Below are 13,327 nucleotides of genomic sequence, written 5' to 3'. Positions count from 1 at the left end.
ATAGAGTTGCAAGAAGTTACTTGAGATATTTTTCAAGATGTAAATTGTGGTTCTAAGAATGATGCATCTGATTGTTCATTTGAGAGTGAGAGTAGGAATACCAGACATGAACATCCTTCTGAGGCAGTAAAAATTTACTTATCGGATATACTTGTGAGGTTAGTCATGCTCCCATTTAATCATTTCAAAATACATTTTGAAAACAAATTTGAAAAGAATGTTAATTTATACTAGTTAGTTGTGCTACCTGGAGCCTGTGGGCGGTTTCCAATCGAATAGCTATTTCAATACCAATTTAGAGAGGGGCAACTGTACAATTATAGGAAAAGTGTATGTATCTATCAAAGACGATAATTTTAATTGGATGGCCTCATCAAAAATTATTAGGTGTCAAGTTGGATCCCAGTTCAGACAGCAAGTGCAAACTCAAGAAGTTTAACCAAAGAAAACAGATTGTGCTGGAATGCAAGCATCTGTTCAGTGATCATTTATGATGTTTGAAAGGGTATAAGCACCATATTAAGCTTAAGAGTAATGCTGTACCAAGTTGAGCCATGGTTGGATGCATTCCGTTAAGCATGCAAGAAAGTGTGCATGTTGAATCTCAAAGACTAATTGAGATTAGTGTGTTTGAAATAGTTGGCCCCATTGTGGTAGCCAGGAAAGCAAGTGGTGATATTTGGCTGTGCATTAGTTTGAGGGCACTTAACTGTGAGGCGAATGATAGGTTTTCTCTTTTTTTATTTATTTTTTTAACATTTTCTTATAGTCTGTACATTGCACGTCATACCAGGTGTATCATATGGTGCGATAATATACATAACATTACATCTTACTTTCAGAGCATGTTAGCATGGCTACATTACATTTTCATCATGCCGGGACGGAGAACATGTGGCAGAAAAACTAGTATAAAGCATTAACGGCACCATTGTTTATTAAACATTTCCTGATTATCTTATATGAAGATCAACTCCTATATCAATTAGTATAAATGTGTGCTATCTTTGTGGACCTATCTGTGGGGATGGTCCAACAGCAACCTACATCCCTTCTGCATGCGCTTGCTATATACCAGCGGTGCACCACTTCTCTGTTGGTCCCTTACTGTAGTGGTCTCCCTGTACACCGTGTTATATCTCCTGCTGGTTCCCTATCACCTGTGTCTCTGAGGCGTTTGGTGCAGTGTGTAGAATGGAGGTGAGGTAAGTTTTAAGGGGGTCCCAAATGTCGTTAGATTTTGATGAGGGTGGAAGCAGTTCTGCATATATAATGGCCTGTTCCTGGCAAGTTATCATATCCAAGAGCCATTCTTTAAATTTAGAGGCTCTGCCCCTGCCCCATCTGCAGGCGACTTTGCGTTTCACGACCAGTAGGCCCAACGCTATTCGCTTCTTATATGGATTGTCAGTCCCATCCAAGTATCCCAGTATGGCTGTCATCGGGGAAACCTGGAGGTGAGTACCTGCCGTTTGTTCCAGGGCCCCAAACACCTGTTGCCAATAGTCGTTGACTGGTGGACATTCCCATGCCAGGTGAAGGAATCCTGCCCCTTCTTGTCTAAAGCGCGCACACCTGTCATCTATCAAATGGAGCCGAAACAGCTTAGCGGGCATGTAGTGTAGTCGGTGTAGGAACTTATATCTCAGCGAACAGCAGGTTAAAACTGGTACATTATATCTTGTTTGTTTACAACAGAATTCCCACTGTTTGTCTGGTATTGGTGTGCCTAAATCCGCTTCCCTGGCCTGTCGGGACAGTATCTGGGGCGTTTTGGTAGTGGTTTGTACATTGTGATAAATGCGTGACGTCGCATGGTGGGGTGGTTCTGCCTGAAAGGTTTTCTCTATTTAAAAGGTTCCCAAAAAGTCCAGTGTTAGCAGAATGATCTGTTGGAGTATGGAAGAAACATGGTTGAGCATGACACAAGAGTTGGGCAAGTTTTAAAGAGGTTAACAGATGCAGGTTTGTCACAAAAGAATATAAGTGCAAGTTTGGTGTTAAGGTAAACTATCTAGTTCATCATCACATTTCTGGAGCAGGTATGATATTTAAATTTAAAAAAAAAAAAAAGTTTTAGTTGATCCTGTTGTAAACTTTAAAAGAACCAGCACACGAGGCGGCATTGGTATAGTTTCTTGCAATAGTAGAGTGTTACAATACGTTCCTTCGGAATTATGCTGACAAAACTACTGAAGCAAGGTTAGTGTGTAAAAGAGCAGAATTTCTGTGAAACAATGACAGTAGAACAGATTTTGTCTATCAAGCAAGACTTAAGGACTGCTCCCAGTTTACAAGTTTTTGTACCAGGGGATGAAACTTGTCACATATCCAAGCTTAAAAGGTTTAGTAGCTGTTTTATTACAAAGAAAAGATGGTGTTGAGCAACTTTATTGCCTGTGCATCGCTTTGTTTTAATGGTTCAAGATGACCTACCTCTGATTGAGGCCCTTACAATAAATGTAAAAATCCAGGATTTGTAAAGCGCACAGCTACCCGTAGGCATCCCGGTGCTGGGCGCCCTCGGGAAGATTAAGCAAGCTATTGCCCAGAGTCGCATGGAGCTGGGCTGATCTGCTGCTGGTGCCGGGGATTGAACCGTGATCCCCAGCTTCCAACGTCAGTCGCCCTGGTTGCTGCGCCACACCTCTTCCCTATTGTAGGCGTTGAAAGAATTTTGCAGTTTTATGTGTGTTATTTCTTTCCTAGTTCGCTTAGATCATAGTGGAGAGACTCCCAACGGCTGGACCCAAAAAGAATGTTATTCTAGCTTGATCGCCCAAAACTGTTCCAGGTGGATGATTAATTCTTCATGGGGTATGTAGGGCCAAGAAAGGAAAGGCTGTGCAGGAACTGGTCCATCTCCAGATGGATCGTGCACTACATTAAAATCTGCTATGCATGGGCCAAGAAGCAATCGCCAGAGGGCTTGCACTCTTTTCCACCAGAGCAAAGGATGCGACCACTGCGTTAGCACTCGGAGGTCCGGTCCTGGACATCTGCCAGGCAGCCACGTGGGCCTCTCAGCACGCGTTCACTAAGCACTACTCCCTGGTACCTCTGGTACCTCTGGACAGGCACTTTGCACTTTTGGTCCTACAGGACTTTGAGGTGTGAAATTGTTTTGTGGACCCACCTCCGGAGAGGTATTTCTTTGGTATGTCTTCCAAGGTAAGGAATCTGCGGCTAGAAGTTTCTATGAGAATGAAAAGTTACTTGCCTTCAGTAATGCCTTATCTGGTAGAGATTATCTAGCCGCACATTCCTTAACGATCCTCTCAGCTCTGTGAACAGATTTCTAGGGACAGGGCTGTTCCCTTTTCAGGGCCCTAGTTTCCCACACCTTTTTTCGTGGCTCTGCATTACTGATGTGGAAAGTCACAAAAAGAATCGGATGTCAGCATGCTGAGGTGGCGCTACTATAGGCACTGTGGATGTCACTTTCATCGTGGAAGATGACACCACATGGAGCCGAAGGACACTACCAGCATGCAAGGGTACTGCGCGCAAAAAAATTCTGCATCCAGTCTGATGCCTGGTGATAATTCTAAGGTAAGGAATCTGTGGCTAGATAGTCTCCACTGGATAAGGCGTTACCGAAGGTAAGTAACTTTTCTGTATGGAATTTGAATATGTGATATGCTGTAACGGTTTAATATGTTGGATTTGCATTGGCTTTTTTTTGTTTTGAGCAAATAAATGTAACATGAGACTTGTATGATTTTTGTGTTTATTTAAAGGCTCATCAGCAAGGCAGAAATGCTGATCGACTGTTGGCGACTGGAAAGTATGAAGAAGCAATTGCATGTCACAGGAGAGCATCTGGTGAGAATTAAAAAATATATATTTTGGGCTTGGAAATCCTAGTTTAGCTTGGGCTTCAAGTATTCACCTCCTAGTTGATGTTTGGATGGCTTTTTTTGCCTTTACCCGTTCCTTGCTCTTTATTGAATGATATTCCTCCCTATTCTTGTACTTTCCCTGCCCATGGAACATTTTTTCTTTACCCTCACTTTTCTATGGCCAAGTTGTCTCCTTCTTCCGCGGACGTCATGCAGGGGTGGGGGGTGGAATTTTCTGAAATATCTTGTTGTCCAAGGGACGGGATACTTACTTCATACATTAAGTTGTCCTGTAAAGAAAATACACTTGTCTCTTTCAGTGCCATGCAGTGAGGTGACAGATTATGGCAGCATTCTGATCATTTCAGAACTCTGCTAACAGCATCTATTATGACAGGGCGCACCCAAAAACTTACTTGTTTAAGGGTTTTTAGCAATTCTTCTCCAATCTCCTCTCATCTTGGAAAAGGTTGGAAATGTACATCTGTCAAGGATAAAGATTTCCATTGTGGTGAAAAAAGGGGGTGTAGGACACGTGAATCTGCAATTACTCATAAGAATTATGCATGAGCAAATATGCACAGGTATATTTTCTCATGAAAAATAGAATTCATACACGTTTGCTACGAATATCATTTGCAGACCTATTTTGCGAGTTGTACATCTGCACCAAGCACAGACATGTACCTCAATGTGCACTTTTGTAACATTCATTTAAAAATTGGGCCCATGATTTAGTTCTGTGTTGCCCATAATGACTTCGTCATAAATCTTTTTTTTATTTTTTTGTTGACATGCATTAAACAAGTTTTACTAAATGTTGCCTTGGAGAAATTGTATCTAAAGTTGAAAAATAGTTTATCAGAGCTTTTTTTTTTCTGCCAAATAGCGACATTTGTTTTGTATGCATTGTATTTTGAAAACAAACAATCGCCAATATTGGTTTGAGGCTTTCGTGTATATTTGCATATAATCAAGGCACATTTTGATAAATTATATGTAGCCTCTAATTGATATATATTTTTAATTTCAGAAGTCTTCATTGAGTTTTTGTTTTAACAAAAGTAGAAGGATAGAGAGTACACTTAGAGATGGGTACATCACGCAATGTAAGACTCATTTCCAGGGGTCCTTGACTGTTATCATCACTATGATATAATTATTAGTTTATGAACTCAGTACAACGGAAGACAACTATACAATTATGGCATAACTGTTGGACCTGGCTTTTTTTTGGAGGGTTATCCCCATACTTTTTCCCTTCCTCCGTCTATTTTTCTGACATTTTGTTGCTTTAGGACTCTGGGCACTTTACCACTGGTAATCCGTGCTAAAGTGCATATGCTCTCTCCTCTAAAAAATGGTAAAATTAGTTTCTCCATTATTGGCATATTTGATTTACTGATAAGTCCCTAATACAGTGCACGGTGTGTGCGCAGGGACTGTAAATCAAATGCTACTAGTGGGCCTGCAGCTCTGATTGTGCCACCCGCATGAGTAGCCCTTCCAACCTGCCTCTTGCGTGCCACTGCTGAGCCTGTGGGTGCAGTTTTATACTGCTAAGTCAACCTGTCAATTTCAACTTCTTGCCAGGCCCAAACCTTTCCTTTTATTACATGTAAGGTGTCACCCTTAAGGTAGGCCCTAGGTAGCTCCATGGGCAGGGTGCAGTGTAATTAAAAAGTATGACATGTACTTTTGAGTTTTACATGTCCTGGTAGTGAAAACTGCTAAATTCGGTTTTCACTGCAGCAAGGCCTATCTCTCCCATAGGTTAGCATTGGAGCTGCCTTGTAACTCTTTACAAGTAGTGTAACTTCCAATTGGGAGCAGATAGAAAATAGGAGTTTGGTGCCTCTGGCCAATTTTAAAACACATCTTTTAGTGAAGTTGTTTTTTAAATCCAGGTCTGAAAATGCCACTTTTTGAAAGTTGGCATTTTCTTACTTAACTATTCTGTGCCTCTGCCTGTCCTTAGAATACATGTCTTGTTCGATGATAGCTGGGCTTTGTGAATTCACTTTAGACAGTCACACACAAAGGGAGCTGAAGTGCGCCCTGCATATCCTGATGGCCCGTTACCCGGCTGATAAGCCTTCCTGACCTAGAGTGGTAGGAAAAGCTGATACTTGTACATGAATGGGGCTGTGCCTGTCCCCACACAAAGAGCAGCATACCCCCCCCCCCCCTGTAGTGTGTCTGGAGCCAGGGCCAGAAAGGGCAGGGTCTTGTGCACTACAAAGACCTTTCCTTGAAGTCCTCCTACTTCAAAGTCTAAAATGGCTGTATGTACTGGACCTCTGACACATATACGCAAAACACTTCTGGACTGAGGACATCATGCCAGGAAGAAGAGCTACTGTACTCTCAGTAGGGACTGCCACTTTGCTGATTGCTTTGCTTTGTTTGCCTGCTGCTTCTTTCTTGGAAGTGAGAAGACCGGACTTGTTGTCTACATCCTGCTTTCTAAGGTTCTCCAATAGTTTGACTGAGCTTGCCTCCTGTTGCTGAAGTTTTGTGGACAACAAAGACTTCACCTGCATCTTGCTACCAGCACCTGGGCTTCTCTGCTGTGATTCCTGCTCTGCCAAGTGGTGGCAAATCTAGTCCTGATCCATTGGAAGTGATTTTATGTGCTGCAACAACAAATCAACACATTGACTCCAAAGTGTCAGTTCGAAGCCAGTGCATCCCTGCAAAATCGCAGCTGCCTGCCACGAATTCTTGGTCATCGCTCACTGAGTGCACAATGCATTGACCTCCATGTTCAGCTCAGGCCCGACTTTGCCACTGCGCCTCCAAAGAATCGCAGTGCTTGAGTCTTGCACAATGCATCACTGAAGTCAGTGGTGCACTGTCCCGACTCTGACACAGTGGCTTTCGACCGACGCACCGTCTTTCACCCAGTGGTTCGACTTTGACGCTGTGGAATTGACGCATCACGACCTTGATGCATCACTGACGCCCCATCGCCTTTAGGAACCAAGGCCTTGCACCAGCAACCGAGGCATCACCTTCTCTGTGCAACACATCATCCCAGAGCATGAAAGCTCAACAATCCTGCACTGCCTTAAGGAACCAATGCATCACCTGAATCTCTGATGCCTCACCTCCTCCGCATCGCCTTTGATTTCCAATGCATCCAAGGTACTGTAAAAGGTTCTGTGTAATGGCTATAGCCGGCCCCCGCAGTCAGACTGAACTTTTGGATTTGTCCCAGTCAGGTGTGACCAGATAGCCCCAGTTGGAGCTATTGACTTCGAAGCACTGCATTTTGATTTAATTCTTAAAATTTTGTATCTTGACTTGTGTATGTTGGATTTTTGTAGTTTTGGTCTCGTTTTACTCAAATATAGGCTATCTTTCTAAACTGTTGTGGCGTACTTTTGTGGTGTTTTCACTGTTGGTGTGTGTGTGCGTTCACAAATACTTCACACATTGCCTCATTAGTTTAACCTGACTGCTCTATGCCAAGCTACCAGAGGGTGAGCACAGGTAAATATACAGAGTGCACTACATTTACCCTGACTAGAGTGCAGGTGCCTACTTGTACAGGGTGCATACCCCTGCCAACTAGAGACCCCATTTCGAACAATAACCTTCTTAATATATGTTTTGTGATAGAGTGTTCTGGTAGAAGTAGATCTTCAGCATTATGTGACAAGGTCTTGCAGAGTTGTGATCTTTATTTGAAGTGAGTTGTAGGCCAAGATAGAAGACAGACCTTGAGAGTGCAGAGTGAGATAGAAGGGAATAGGGGGGCTTAGAAGAGAGGGAGTGAGTGAGTGGATGGGGTGCGTTGATCTTCCAGAGTCATCAGTACCAACCGACCTAATTGCCTCTTTTGGCTCATAAGTGAGGGCAGAGGGTATAGGGTGTGCATATAATAATTATCTATCTATACATGTCTGGAAGCCCAGGCGGCAACTGTGCGCAACACGGGTGAGAGGTCTGGAAAATCCCAACACGTAGATGACGTGCAACTCTGTGCGATGAATGAAAAATCTGGCGTATAGTCACAAAATTCCTTACAGTGCAAATATCATGCACAGAAACAGCCTGATGCGTTTTGGCGTCTAAAATGCATTGCTCAATGGTAAATCCGAAGTGAACAAAATCAACAACATTGAAAACTAGTTTGATGCACCCCCAACAATAAACAAACAAATGTCTGTCATCTTAACTTGGTGTCCTGCTGCATGAAAACTAATAGACATGTAGCAAATTATACATTGTCAAAACACTGGCATGAATTTGGAGACTTAATATGATGTAATGTCCACAATTAAACATATGATATGCTGCAAAACCAAATTTAAATTAAAACGTACAAGGAAACCGTGTTGAGCTTAATCCAACTTGGTATATCTTTGTTAATTCATAAATGTTTTCGTAGTTTGGCAGTACACAGTTGATACACTTGCATAGGTACTGAGGCTTATATTCATGGTGAATGTATAGACCAACTGATATAGTCACTTGACTTGTGAAAAAGAGCATGTGGCAATTTTGGAAACCTGTTTACAGTATGAAGTAGCCCAGAGATGCAGAGATGACTATAGTTACTTTGAATATCAGAATGGTATAAATTGAGCCCAACTGGGCATCATACAACCTCAGTGGACGATAGACCTGATGGACTAATTCCGTATCAGTACTTTTGTGGGTGTGTCACTGGATGTGTAAGTAGCTGTGTAGGTGTGTACTGGGTGTTGTAGTGACTGTATGCGTGTATTCCAAAGATGGACATTGTATAGTATTTTAAGATGGTTTTTATCGACTGATTTTATGTTTTTAAAAATTTATATAGATGGATTTTTTAAATACAAATGGGATGTTCAACAAGGGTTTTTTTTTAAATGTATAGTTTTTATTGTGTGTAAAAAATATTTGTAAACTCGACAGTATATGGTGATTGAAAAGCATGGTTCAAACTGTATGCATTAATTTTGCTGTCTTTTATGATTTTATTATCGAAATAAAGACATTAAACCTGGAAAACCTGGACTGTATGCGTGTCTAAATGGGTATGTAAGTGGCTGTATGGATTGGTACCTGTCTTTGCTAGTGGGTGGTTGGGTGTGGAACTGTATGGGCAAGTGGCTCCGTTAATGGCGGATACAGAAGTGCTTTTTTGGGATGCACCACTAAGGTCTCAGCGCGGCTGCCCTCTGCAAATCCACATTAAAGCCCTTAAAAGCATTCAACAATCTGCTGTTAATGCTTTTTATTTATCTTTTAGTTTGTGAAATATTGTCAATTACATGACATACACTCCCTAATAAGCAATTTTTGAACACGTCTGCTTCTCACTTTCCCACTGCAAATTCTTATGTTCCCTTCCCCAACACTTTTAGCTCAGTTTCTATAGTAACTATGTTTCCAGTAGTCTCTGCTTAACAGTAGGTCAAAACTTCACTAGACTCTCTCAATAGCATACTAGTTTCACATTAACTGTAGAAGGTGTCGATTACTGTTTGCAATTCTAAGCATATCCCAAACAACATAACTTTTTATTTTTCCAAAGCCAATCAGTTAGTTCATTTTTCTTAAGCCAATCACAGAGTTAGTTACTTTTTCTCGTAAAGTCACTACCTAATTTTAGTTCCCTGCACATCTCCACCATCCACTCAAATATTTTCTTTTATATTTTACTTGCTGTCCTCTGTTGTAACTGCCTTTCATCTTCAAAACTGCCTCATTCTGGGGCAGCCTTTTCCTGAATGCTACTCCTTCTTGTCTCCAAAATTGGTCAGAATTTGGATGAGAGAGTGCTAGTAATTAGGGATAGAATTAGTCAAACGGGATTTGGATAGCGCTGCTAATTACCCTCAAGGGTAACCAGGTCCTGCGGGTTGTGCTGTTCGGGTGAAATCAGTTGAACAACGAGGTCTTGCATGCCTTCCTGAATTCCTGCAGGGAGTGTGAGTTCCGGAGGTAGAGTGGATGGCTGTTCCAGGCCTTCGCAGCCAGGTAAGAGGATGAGTGTCCACCACTCTTGCTTCAACGGATGTGCCGGGGGGGGGACGGGTAAGGGAGAGGGAGAGTGATGTGGAGCTCAGGTATCTGAAGGGTCGATGGAAGCTCAGGCAGTGCTTGATGTATGCTGATCCTTCATTGTGCAGGGCTTGGCAGGAGTGGGTTAGAATTTTGAATTAGCACCTCTTGTGGACGGGGAGCCAATTAAGTTTCCTGAGGTGTGTGATGATGTGGGTCTACCGGGGGAGGTCGAAGATTAATCTGGCGGCTGAGTTCTGTATGACCTGTAGTGTCTTCAGTAGGTGTGTGGGGATTCCTGCTTAGAGAGTGTTGCCGTAGTCCATGCGGCTAGTGAAGAGAGCTTGGGTAACTGTGCATCTAGTGCTGACCAGGAGCCACTTAAAGATCTTGTGGAGCATGTAGAGGGTGAGGAAGCAGACCGAGGATACTGTGTTGATCTGGTTTTTCATGGTGAGTTTGTTGTCCAGAATGATGCTCCGGATCCGTGCATGGGTTGTTGATTGGGTAAGGGTCCCAATTCGGCAGGCCACCAGGAGTCGTTCCACAGAGAGGTGTTGTTCCCAAAGATGAGTACCTCTGTTTTGTCAGTGTTAAGTTTAAGGCAGATGTTTTGCATCCAGTGAGCGACGCTGGTCATGTACAAGTGGAAGTTGTCCCTCGTGGAAGATGGGTCTGCGGATAGAGAGAGGATATGCTGGGTGTCGTATGCATGGGATATGATGTTGTCACTTGGTCCTGACTATGTTGGTCGGGGGGGGGGGGGTCATGCAGGTGTTGAATAGGGTGGGGCTGAGGGATGACCTTGAGGGAACACTGCAAATGATGTACTTGAGATCCAAGGAGGAAGGCGGACTTTCTGGGTTCTTCCAGTTAGGAAGGATGTGATCCATTTGAAGGCATACTCTTTGATCCCAATCTGATGGAGCCTCTTGATCAGGGTGTTTTGGGAGACTGTGTCGAAAGCTGCTGAGAGGTCGAGGAGGATCAAGGTGGCCGTTTCTCCTCGGTCTAGGATAGTCCTGATTTTGGCTGCGATTATGACGGTTTCCATGCTGTGATTTGAGTGGAATTTAGATTGGGATGGGTCCAGAAGGTTGTTATTTTCCAGCTAGTCTGTGAGCTGGCAATTGATGGCCTTTTTGAGGACCTTGGTGTAAAAAGGGAGCAGGGAGATAGGTCAGTAGTTCTTGAGCTACTTTGGGTCTCTGGACGGTTTCTTGAGGAGGGGTTTGACTTCAGCACGTTTTCATTCTTTTGGGAAGGTGGCTGATGTACTGAATGTGTTTAATTTGGTGGTGAGCTAGTTGCTGATAGTCTTGTTTCCGAGGTTGACCAAGTGGTGGGGGCAGGGGTACGTGGGTGCTCCTGAGTGGCCGTGGTGCTCTGCGCAGTGAACTGTGTCTTATGTGGTGATCCGGTGGTTGAGGTAGGCGTTGGTGGGGGCGAGGAGGCTAGGAATGCTGGAGCCAGATGGTTGGGGTCAAAGTGTTTGTAGATGTAGGAAATCTTGTAGTGGAAGAAATCAGTCAGGGTGTCACAGAGATCTTGCGAAGGGGTGAAGATGTTTTTGGCTGCTGAGGGGTTGAAGAACTTCTTGACAATGCTGAAGAGTTGTTTCATGTGGTTAGAGGTGGCGTGGAGGCAGTGGTCCAGGCCATTCTTTTCCATCTCTTTCTGGAGTTGGTGGCAGTGGTTGAGCGCTGTCTTGAAGGTGGCACTGTCAGTTGGCTCCTTGCTAGTGTGCCACTTCATTGGCAGGGACCTAGTTTTACCTAATATAGACATTACTTAAGTTGGCAAGCAAGAGAGGGTGAAAGTGGTATTAAGTGCTGCCTTTGGTTGAAAGCATTGTGGATTAACAATATCCAAACCTCATGATTGTGCAATGTGGTGGCAATGACTTAGGCACAATAAATGCGGGTAGGACTGGAAATCCTAATGAAGGATACCTTTGCTAAATTAATGTCACTTTTTCAAAATGCTGCCTTGGTGTTTTCCAACATTTGTCAAAGACAAAAGTGGCAGTGCTCCACCCAATATTATCCATAGATGGAAAAACTCAGGAAACATGTCAATAAAGCGGTTTCTGCATTTTTCCAAGACCACAACATGGACTTTATATACCATAACTCCTTACTCTTTGACAATGTACAGAATATATTGAAAAGACAAATTACATTTCATAGACACAGGCAACAGGGTATTCCTCAACAACTTAAAAGACTGCATCCTGTTCTATGTGTAATTATCATCTACACACCTTAAATGCAAAGGTTCTTTTCAGAGCCAACCCTTTTCCTAAACACTGGTTCCTTTTTGTTTTCAAATCCTTTTTTCTAATTTCTCACTCAGATCCGCCGCAGATTATCTGCCAAATAAGGGGTCTGCCGGGTATTTTGCAGGGGGATCCTTTCCCAACCAATAGCACACATTCAATACAAAACAACAACACATTTAATACAAACATATCCTAATACAATTTATATACCTTTATCGCTGCCGTGTGTGAGTAGCTGTCTAGTGCCTATGTGGGTGTATGACTATTTTTTTGGATCTGTGATTTGGGTGACTGTATGGGTGTGTGAGTAAGTGTGGGTGTGTAAGTGGTCTGTGAGTGGGTGTGTGACTGACTGTAGGCAGTTTGTAAGTGGCTGTATGTGTGTGAGTGGGTGACTGAGTGGTTGTGTGGGTATGTGGTGGGTGTTGGTGCTTGTATGGGTGTGCAGGTGGTTTTCTGGGTATCTGAATGGGTGTGTGACTGGCTCTGTGGTTGTGTGAGTGTGTAAGTGAGTGTGAGTGTTTTGGTGGGTGTAAGTGGCTGTGTGGGTCTGTGAGTAGGTGTCACTGGCTGTATGATTTTGTACAGGGGTGTGTGAGTTCCTGTGTGGGTGTATGAATGGATGTATGGTTCTCTGGGTCTGTAAGTGGGTGTGCGAGTGGCTGTATAAGTATATAAATGAGTGTGAGTGGTTGTGTGAGAGTGTATGAGTGGGTATGTGAGTGGGTGTATGTTAAGTGGGGGCTGGAGCTGCAGGTCCGCTGTAGTCACACAGGAATCCACGCTGAGCGGCACGGTAGATCCTGCTGATCCTCACACCCCCCCAAAAACACTTTTGGACAATTTCTTGCCCATGAGGGGTCCCTCACAGACCCCTCTCTTAAGTCCCATGGGGTCAGGATACTGCTGTCCTGACCCCTTATATCCTACATCTATTTTATCCCCCTATCCCTGTCCTCCTAGGAACAGTGTCCCGATTCATAAAATTACAGCCACAACTTTTCTCTCCGGTTGTGGCTAGCCAATCATGACATTGCTGTAGGAGCATGGGTCCGCGGATCCACCATGGTGGATACGCATCTCTAGATATACACAATTTTTATTTTCTTTAATAACTCCAAAACCACTGAACAGATTTACACCAATGGTGGAGTTGGGGGGGGGAGGGTGCATGGAACGTTTCAGGCTGATCTTTCAAACAAGGGCC

The 13,327-nt window shown here is 43.4% G+C and overlaps 1 protein-coding gene across 2 annotated transcripts in view; it reads left to right on the top strand.

The window, feature by feature from the left end:
* The window catches only part of NRBF2 (nuclear receptor binding factor 2), a 585,982-nt gene that overhangs the window by 89,376 nt on the left and 483,279 nt on the right, over positions 1 to 13,327 (top strand). For both annotated transcript variants that reach the window (XM_085603545.1, XM_085603546.1), the window contains exon 2: positions 3,741 to 3,825. In XM_085603545.1, coding sequence (XP_085459671.1) covers positions 3,741 to 3,825 — 85 coding nt within the window. The remainder of the gene's footprint in view (positions 1 to 3,740; positions 3,826 to 13,327) is intronic.

The sequence above is a fragment of the Triturus cristatus genome, chromosome 1_2 (genome assembly GCF_964204655.1).
Source record: "Triturus cristatus chromosome 1_2, aTriCri1.1, whole genome shotgun sequence".
Lineage (NCBI taxonomy): Eukaryota > Metazoa > Chordata > Amphibia > Caudata > Salamandridae > Triturus > Triturus cristatus.
This window is presented reverse-complemented; position numbering and strand designations above follow the sequence as displayed.